The 10,238-nt window shown below is 35.2% G+C and overlaps 1 protein-coding gene across 1 annotated transcript; it reads right to left on the reverse strand.

Annotated features, from left to right (window-relative positions):
* Positions 1 to 1,758: 1,758 nt before the first annotated feature.
* On the reverse strand, positions 1,759 to 4,996 carry LOC110872064 (cytochrome P450 CYP72A219-like). The gene is made up of 4 exons (XM_022120827.2): positions 4,685 to 4,996; positions 3,497 to 3,714; positions 2,724 to 2,968; positions 1,759 to 2,651 (listed from the first exon to the last, which is right to left on the reverse strand). The coding sequence occupies exons 1-4, from the start codon at positions 4,956 to 4,958 to the stop codon at positions 1,841 to 1,843; spliced, it is 1,548 nt and encodes a 515-aa protein (XP_021976519.1). The 5' UTR covers positions 4,959 to 4,996; the 3' UTR covers positions 1,759 to 1,840.
* Positions 4,997 to 10,238: the final 5,242 nt, after the last annotated feature.

Consider the following 10,238-nt stretch of genomic DNA (forward strand, 5'->3'; position numbering starts at 1 on the left):
ATGGTATGTCTTAGAAATATTAATAATAACAATAGTAAAGGAAAACAAATAAACAAATATACATTCACAAAAAATTGTGAATACTTTCTCTACCCGTTCGTGCCGACATCCGTAGATAATCTTCCCAAGCTTCGCTTGTCACTACGAACTCTAATTGTCGAATGACGGCCGTACATTTTTGCAACGACGAGAATCTGACTTTATCCCATGCATCCGCTCATTGTTTGAAAAAAGTATATCCGTGCTCTAAATCACCGACTAATCTCGATTTTTAGATCATTGCATTTGATTGTTGTCTATTCTTGCTAACTTGTATTTCTTTTGATGTTATTGCAAACTTTGTTTCCTAGTTTGTGGTTGACCAAGAAGGTACAATGCTCACATTCCTAAATGGTTATACGTGTAGTTTGTTTGTTCTAGACTTTATTTTTCCATCTTAGACCACCCGTAGTATGGGGTTTTTGGCGTTTTTCCCCAAAAAAACACCACCCACGCCCCTAGACCGCCCCTGAACGTTTTTTACAAAAATTTCGTCCGAAGAGTTCTTTCTCCACGCCTTCCTTCAATTTTTTTGGCCAGTGTCGCACACCTTTCCAATCTTTGGCCAATAGCATTTTTTATGGTTTTTATTTTTATTAGAATATAATATAATGCCCCACAAGATTTCAAGCCTCGCTATACTCATTTTAACATAATGACCAATAATACCACATTGCTGACTGGACTGTTATATGGCGCAAAACGCCTAAGAGTGAGGGCATTATTTGGGTCTTCCACTACACATTCTCTTATTGTATATACTTTGTTTCAATACAGAGGTGGCGATTCATATATTTTTGGAACTTGAAAGAATTTTATCTATAGTTGACCCATGCTAAAATAAAGTTCAGTGCTTCGGCATGACTGGAGACCACCAAATGTAAGTTTATTTTTGTTAACTACGATAGCTAGAAATTCATATAACATCATACTTGTGAAGGAGGGTTGCCATGGGAAGGCTAGTATCAAATGTAGAGGTCGACGCCATGGAAGAAGACAGTCGATTTGACTTTGGCCGCGAACACAGGAGAGAAATCAGCGGCAGGTGAGGGATATTTTTTCAACGACGTACGGTTAGGATGTAGTAGAGTGATATATTCACCACACAAGTAATATTTTGATTATGAAGGATCCCAATACAACAGTATACATGGGTGAAAAAGGAAAAAACAGTAAACTATAAAATGTCGGATAATCTTGACAGGTTCGGTTCGGGTTGATGGATCCTGGTCGCGGAGCTACCGGTTTGTTTAATTGGGTCACGTGTGAAGGGTCGTGAAGTTATATTTTAGAGTTGCATGTGAATGAGAAATGGTCAAGTTTGACCTAATTTCATGCATGTATATGTTGAATGTGTAGTTAGACTCTTGGAGAATATAGGTGCACGTAATTGGAGGTTGTTGACTTGTTGCCATAAAGTAGGAGCTTTTTACTTATGCATGTGTGTTTAGTTTTTGTATAAATAGGATAGCAGCACTAGTTTGTTTTTGTCCTCTCATATATTAAATAATAAGAAAGTTCAAGCAGTTAATATCTTTGTTGTTCGAGAGTTTTGAGTGAGTGTTCTTGGGCCTGAACCAACATAAAACACATACAATCTTATATTTAATTTGCATACTACACACCCTCACTAATCCTAGTCGCCGTTGATAGCAATTGCCACTACTCCTGATTAGTTAACACTACTATTAATCAGTTGTCACTGATATGCTACTGATGTTACTTAGACTTTTTACTTAATTAAACCATAAAAATTACAAGAAATTATGTAGATTTTTTACTTGTACATAAATAATAAATATTATGAGATGTTACGTAGAATTAAGCGAGCTCCAAACTGAGGTGGAAGAGTGAATACCCTAAACGGAGAATGTTTGTAAGACGCTGAAAGCTCAAACGAGAAGCGTCGCAAAATCATCGACATGGCTGTTTTTGCTTCCGTCATTGCAAAGTTTTGTCCGATGCAAACACGAGGACCACTAGAAAATGGGAAGAATGGGCTCGAACCTTTGTCATTTGTCGCATTCACAATCCCTTCTTCAAATCTTTCAGGTTTAAACTCGTTTACATCATCTCCCCATATTTCGGGGTCATGATGAACATGCATCATGGGTAACACTAACTCCACGCCCGATGGTATCACCATGTTTCCTAGCTTCGTGTTCTTGTGAGTCGCCCGTGTCATCATGGTCACGGGTGGATATAACCTAAGAACCTCGTTTAGTATCATTGTTAAAATCTTTAGGTTTTTCAAACCGTCGAATTCTAGTTTTGTGTCACCAAAAACTTGAACAATCTCTTCTCGAGCTCGGATTTGCCATTCCTGATGCAAACTTAAACAAACCATCGTCCAAACGATCAAATTCGAGGTGGTTTCGGATCCAGCAACGTAGAATAGTTTACATTCTTCGATCACGTCTTCCATGCTCATTCCCACTCCATGTTCTTCAATCTCCTTCTTGTTAGATTCTAGCAAAATCCCAAGTAAGTCATCATGTTTACCTTCTCCCCTCTCGATTGCTTTCTTCCTCTTGTCGATAATTGCCATTAGTACAGATCGAAGCTCGTTAATGTTTTCTATAAACTTCTTGTTCGCTCTAGTCGGTATAAACCTACATTTCAAAACAAATTAACATAAAGTCGAATTAAGATGAGATAACTAGTCAATCTTTTATTGTTGTTACCTTCTTCCAGGAATATAAAGTATAAAAATCATTTGGAATAAAAGATCGATTTGTTCCTTTTGGATTCGGAATATCTTCTGCCCTTCTTCATAAGAGCTACCAAAAGCTGTTCGTGAAATCACATCTCCAGCCAAGTTATCGATATATGGCCATACGTCGACTTCTGTAGGACCAGATCCCGCGGTTAGAAGCTCCCATTTATGGATCATATCACTGCAGCTTGAGCTAATAGCTGAGAACATGATCTAGTAGATATTTTTGTCAATGTTTTAGTTGTGGGTCGTTAAACTAAATTGAATAAAATAAAGAGTAAACTGCTAAAATGGTCCTTGAGGTTTGGTCACTTTTGCCACTTTAGTCCAAAACTCAAACATTTTGAATCTGGGTCCTTGTGGTTTCAATTTTGTTGCGGTTTTCATCTAAAAGCAAAATCTGCTCAGATTTTTCAGTTAACATTCAACTTTTTTGTCTTTTGCCTCTCTTTTAATGAAGGGCAAAATGGTCAGATTTTTTTAATGTGTTATAATAAAACGTTAAAAGACCATTTTGCCCTTCATTAAAAAGAAGAAAAAAAAAAGACAAAAAAAAAAACTGGATGTTAACTGAAAAATCTGACCAGATTTTAATTTTGGATGAAAATGACAATAAATTTGAAATCACAAGGATACAAATTCAAAAGATTTGAGTTTTGGAATAAAGTAGCAAAAATGACCAAACCTCAGGGCCATTTTGATAGTTTACTCTAAAATAAATAAAAGAGTTGAATATTGAACCTTAATATTTTGAAGATTAAAAGTTGGATTGATGATTTTACGATGTTTGGTCCATTTGTGACCCTCGGCAACAGCAAGTCCGCCTATGATGTTATCTCTAAACGGTTCGGGATGTGGCTTCTGAAAGTCATCTCGTCTTAATAATATTTCTTTTATCAACTCTGGATCCCTTATATACACCATTGGTTTTGGCCCCACCCATATGTATGATTTCTCTCCTGCTCAAATGGTTCATAGTTTACTAAACCAATTAAAAGTGCAAAATGATTAATTACTAAGCTTCAGCCGAACACTATCTCCTGATCCAGTGAATTCATTGTGTAAGGTTTAAATACAAAGGAAGCTTGACGTACAAAGCATACAAAGGCCTTCTGTGCCATAATTACGCATTTGAGTTAAATGATTACACAAGATATATAAAACTACGCATGAGATAAATAAAATGCTAACATATAAAACTAACTACGCAACTTATTTTAATAATTACGCATCATATAAATATGACGTGCGTGATTATGTGTATAACGTGCGTGATTAGTGTTTTCCTCATGCGTGATTAATGTTTTCCAACATGCGTGATTTGGGATTTTTAGTTTATAACATGCGTGATTTTCAAATGAACATGCGTAATTATGTACGTGATGTACGTTAAGCCGCATTGTACGTTAACTGGCCACTATATATACGTACGAAGTTAAATAATTCCATTGTACATTAAGAGTATAACTAATTACCTAACTCATAAAAAAACAAGTACGCAACTTATATTAATAATTACCCAACCTATATAATTCTTTGTACATTAAGAGTCATTTTTACATTAACTTACTCTTGTGTGTGTAATAAAAAAATAAAAAATATATATATAATTCGAATTCCCATTTCAAGTCAAATTAAATTGAAAATCATAAATTTGTATTTGATTCGAAATTCAATTACTGAAATCGAATCAAATCAAATTCGAATTTTAGAAACCGAATTCGAACCATGGAATTTGCATTCAGTTTGAATTAGATTTTGAGTTTTTTGAATCCGATTGGAATATTAAACACCCATAGAGTATATGGTGTATGAAAAATAATTAGAAAATGAATTCAAACAAATTCTCAAAAGTCAAAACACTGAGAAAAGTCAACCATATAGTTACTTAAAAGTACGTAAGAGAAACAAGAAGATATTGATGAATACCGAATTTGGAGATGATATGATGATCAAAGGGTAGAGCATACGAAGTGATATCATGTGTGACTGGAATTGGCTTTGATTTACCTTCTTTCATTATAGTTGCAAACTCTATAATGTCACCCACTAAAAGCTTGTATGGATTACCTTTATACCCTTCATCTCTCAGCCATTTCTCTAGTTTCTTTGGCTTCAACCATACCCAGTTCAGTAATTTCCACCCCCACCTCACGATCACAACTACAACAATGGAGATTGCAACTTTACCAATTGTTCCCATTTTTTTGCTACAGAGAAAGAGGAAGGATAATAATGAAGAAATATATCGTTGACCTTTATAACATCCACATTGATTGATCTCAGTGTGGGCCCATGGCCGATGCTAAAAGATTACAGAAGAATGACATAAAACTCGTCACTAGCTTGTATTTAAAAAAAAAAAAAAAAAAAAAACTAACTTATATTTAAAAATATAAAAATACATAAATTATTTATATTTAAAAGAAAAAACTGAGAACACTTGTACTTTATATTGGTTACATTTAAAAGATAGACAAAAGGTCAAATACAAGTACGTTTATCGTACAAAACGTATGAATAGCGTGGAAAAGTAAAGAAAAAAAAAACGTGGTGATATTTTTATAATTGTTTTACTCGTAGGGTAATTATCAAAATTACTTTACAAATGATCTTGTAGGATAATTTTGATCTTATATGATAATTTTGTAAAATAATCTTGTAGGTATCATAATCATTATACAAATGATCTTGTAGAGTAATTTTGATAATTACTATACAAGTAAACTAATTTCGAAAATATCACCGCGTTTGTTTATTTTTATTTTTCCTGGTCATTCATACGTTTTGTACGATAGGGCTATTTGTACATAATATTTACTCTTAAAAGATATGCTTTCTTAAAAGATATGCATAACGTTCTAACAGGAATAAAAGGATAGTAATAAAAAAGAAACTAACTAAATAACAAGAATAAATAAAATAAAATAAAATAAAATAAAAGTATAGTAATATTAAAGTAACTAACTTTGAAGGAGTTGGCAAACGCATTTTTATAAATACTAGCGGTAAGACCCGTGTGTAAACACGGGTCGTTTCTTAGAAAACCATGCATAGCCCATATTGACAGAGAGTAAAAAAATAATTAGTGCAGACTTATAAAATTGATATACACTAATGGTCAATAGGTTTATTCAACAGCAATTCTATTATGTTGATAGCAAACTTCTGTTATCTACTAACTGTTAAAAACTTATGTTGCTTTCCAACAGACTTTCCTAAAAATGTTATCCATTATCTCCAACAGAGCTTCCCATATGGATAGATAGTAAACATATATGCATGTTAGTCAACCTATGTTAAAAAGGTCAGTCAACAGAAATTACAAAGGTTAGTAAACAGATGTTAAGAGAATAATGTTATTAACAAAGAATTTAGTACTCTCATTAAAAATGAGAGCTGCAAACACGAGTCGTTTCTTAGACAAGCATGCATAACACATATTAATAGAACATATAGATACATGCATAGATATTGTACCAAAACGTGTTATCTATTATAGCTAAAAGACAACTATAAACATAGATTATCGGTTAATATATCAATTACATACAATTTAACTGTTTACCTAAAAAGATAATATAAACTGTTTATAGACATACGTACTTCATAGAATTTGAATACAACTTAAAGTTCAACAAACGTTAACTACAAAAACACAATCACCTGCCTCAACAACTTTCAGCAAAACTAAATCAAGGAATCAGCAGATTTTAGAAATCAACAGATCTTTATTCTCTCATCAACATTTCCCGGATTTGCCCTTTGAATTGAAGCTCAAAATCCAAGGAATCGGTATCATCTTCATCCCTATCAAGCTGAAGGTTAAAAAGATCTTGGAGGTCAACTGGATTCAGACCAAGTGCATTCTCCCTTGATATCTTTTCAACACTACCATCAGACTTGATCAAAGTCAATTCATGGGTCTGTTTGTCAGACTTACACTTTAGTATTTTTGGGTCTGATGGGTTTCTTGGGAGAAGTTTTATTTGAGAGGAGTTTGGTGATTGAGGCCTGCTTGCCAACTTCTGAAGTGTTTAAGCAACTTGAGCTTGTAATTTCAACGAAGCATCATCCAATCCATATTGTAACTGATTTCTGATGGACACTTTTCTGTACTCAGCATACCTATTTTCATCTTCCTCATCCATCAGTTGTTGTCCTTTTCTTTGGTTCAAGGCAGCAATGGATACATCTGCTGATGAGAACAGCTTTTTAGATGTAACGGTCTGCCGACGTATAACAGTCGTTTCATCTTTGTATACTGGCTTTTTAGGAAGGGATGGATCTGTCTTTCTTCACTCTTCTAACCTACTGTAAGCTCGATCAATAGAATGCTTAGTCCATTTTCCAATTTGTCTAGCAGTCCCTACCTTAGCTGCTACAAGTTCTGCCTTCATTCTCTTATACTTCAACACTTCATCCACTTCAACCTTTTTGTATTGTTTCCAGTTGGGAGCAGATTTTGGCATTTGAGGATCTTTATTCTTCTTTTCAATTCTATTAACTTCCTCATTAACAGCCTCAAGGGGCCAGTCTTTGAAATCAGATCTGTAGGCTTCGTAGGGCTTGGCTTCCATAATAGTGTTTAAGAAATCATTTCTTAATGTCTTTTCTAGCTCAGCATTTGGTGACAGATTTGACATATTCTTACTCAGGTCTCTAGCAAAATCTTCCAACTTCTTGACTTCACCAAGCCAATGTTGCATGCGAGCTGATAAATTAATGTCTCCTAGCCCTTTACACTCTTCATTTGCCTTATCTTCTGCTTGCTTGCCCTTTAGCTTCAGATATTCATAAATACTCTTTGGAGTGTCAAATCCCTGAAGAGATGGGAAGGTTCTTTTCGATGGATCATCCTCTGTGTAAAATTGAGTCATTTCATCTTGAACTGCAAGCAGTTCCAGAGGGAAAGTTACTGCCAATGGGTTGATCTTTGTTGATGGAGGTGGGACGAATGGTTTAGGTGAAGTTTGAATGAATGGAGTAGCTGATAACGGAATTGGTGCGGGTATATCTTTTTCTTCCTTCTCTTCTTCATGCACCATGAATTTTCTCTTTCTTGTGTAAATAGATTTTGGAGAAGGGGGAGTTAGGGAAGAAAAATGTGCCATGACTGTAAGGGTTGATTGTGATGGAAATTGAAATTGGGTAGAATCAGTGGATTGACTAACAACTGTTGAAACAACTGGTGTCTCAACCGCTGTTGTCTTAACATATGCTGAAACATTTGTTGCATCAATAATTGTTTCAGTCGAGGTTGGCAGTGGTGATGAGGATTTTGTATTCTGCTTTTTGACAGGTGGTTTTTCTGGTGAGAATTTTGTTTTAGGTGTATCAGAATCTGACTTCTTAGGTTCAGCAGTGGTTATGAGTTTCGCAACAGTGGTTGGTTTTTCAGGTGGTGATTCGTTATCTTTCTGTGATTTTCTACTATTTGAAGTTCCAATGTTGAGCACTTCATCTTCCTCTTTTGTATGCTTCCTCTTCTGTTTTCGTTCAATCTCCTTATCTGTCTATTTGTTAACGGAATCATCAATTCCCTTTTTCTTACCAGTATCAGATTTTCCAGGAGATTTTGCAGAAGTTTGCTTGGCAGGCTTTGGATTTTGTTTTGGCTAATTCCTTGGTGTTGGTTTGCCAAAGTTTTTCATGGAATCCTTTTCCCTCTTTTCAGCATCATCTTCATCGTCTTTTTCAAACACAGGTGTAGGGGTAGTACCAGTTAACTTTGCAATGCATTCTATTATGCCCTTGATGTCAGCCTGTGTGTCTTTGTATCTTGCTTCAACCATAACTCTAATTAGCTTCATGTGGGAATTAAGTTGAATCTCAGCCAGTTCCCTTTGAGCTGCAAGAATGGGTTGTACCGAATTCCAAAGCTCTTGGCATAACTGCTGATGAGAAGGTCGACTTTTGAAAGCATCCACCAACTGCTTCAATTGATCTTTCATATCAGCAACAGTTGTTTCCAAGTTAGATATCCTGTCCGTCAAATCCTTGTATTTTAATCCATCATGGGCAAGTTAATAAAGACCGGGTGGAGTTCATGTTAAGAAAACTACACAATAAGAGGTTCGTGTGATACACATCAAGTGCGGTCAAGACTAGCGTGAAACAAATTCGTGTGAAGCAAGTTCGTGAGGAGCAAGGTTCGTGAATAAAAGGATCCATGTGAAGTGCTGGATACCGAGGAGCTTCAAGAAGATAAAACTACTAGGAATACAATATCTACAACAACTCAAGGATGTCCGTGATTAAGGGGTGAATGAAGAACTAATCACTTCACATCCTAAGTACAAGGGTTTGTTCCATAATTAGTATATAGATAGTTTAAGTTACGATTAGAATAGTTATAGAAGTACAAGGACCGGATGCGAGAAATTGGAAGTTTATAACCTACAAACTAAACAGATCGACGCCTCCTGGAGACACGACCATTCAGAAAGGGTGGCAACATCACAGGAAGGAAAAGACGTGATGTTTCAAGAAGAGACATGTCCATTCATCGCACCTTTTCGTTTCTTATAAATAGGGTTTAGATTTCAATTGTAAATATTCAGAATCACATGTACAAAACATTAGTTTATATTCAAGTTCGATTCATGTTCTAGAGATTAAAGATCAATTGGGGCCAACATTTCTAAATGGCAATCTCACCAAAACAGTTTACACGGAACAACCACATGGCATTATAAACTCACAAGTTCCAATCCATGCATGTTGTCATAAGAAGGCACTCTTTGGCCTCAAACAAGCGCCACATGCATCCTTTCAATGTTTTAGCGGGTTTCTAATTCAACTTGGGTTCCATTGCAGTCGTGCCAGTACCTCGCTTTTTGTATATGTTAATGATTATTATAAGGGATGAAGATGAATCTCTCATTCAACAATTTATTACTCGTATTCATATGAAATATGCCATCAAAGACTTGGGTTTTTTAAACTATGTTTTGGGACTTCAGGTCATTTACACGAGCAACTAACTTTTTTTAGCCAAGCCAAATACGCTTATGATAATCTTTCTCGTGCCAATTTACTTGGCACTTAACCCGTTAGAACGCCTACAACTGAGACCTTCAACTCTAAGGGATCTTCGTTTCATGGCCCAACTTTATATTAGTCCTTAGTTGGAGCTCTTCAATATCTTAAGATCATGAAACCGGATTTGTCATATGCAGTAAATCAGGCGAGTCAACTATTTCAAGCTACACTACATCTCATTATCAATTAGTCAAATATATTCTTCATTATGTTAAAGGCACAATTTCATTTAGTGTTACTTTTGATGAACCCACTACTACTCTTTTAATTGGTTATTCAGATGTGGATTGGGCTAGATGTAGACTCGTGAGTCCACTTATGGACTTTCAATATACTTGGGGAAAACGATAACTATGACCCAATTTTGTAGAATAAGATACATATTTAAGTAATCAAAATCACCAGACAATTACGTAGAATTTTTACTTATACATAAAGG

This window comes from Helianthus annuus, chromosome 8 (assembly GCF_002127325.2).
Source record: "Helianthus annuus cultivar XRQ/B chromosome 8, HanXRQr2.0-SUNRISE, whole genome shotgun sequence".
Lineage (NCBI taxonomy): Eukaryota > Viridiplantae > Streptophyta > Magnoliopsida > Asterales > Asteraceae > Helianthus > Helianthus annuus.

Coding starts and splice junctions, on each gene's coding strand:
- LOC110872064 (XM_022120827.2), bottom strand. CDS start 4,958: ATGGGAACAATTGGTAAAGTTGCAATCTCCATTGTTGTAGTTGTGATC. Junction 3,715..4,684: donor TCATATCATCTCCAAATTCG/GTATTCATCAAT, acceptor CCATTTGAGCAG/GAGAGAAATCATACATATGG. Junction 2,652..2,723: donor CTTTATATTCCTGGAAGAAG/GTAACAACAATA, acceptor TTTGAAATGTAG/GTTTATACCGACTAGAGCGA.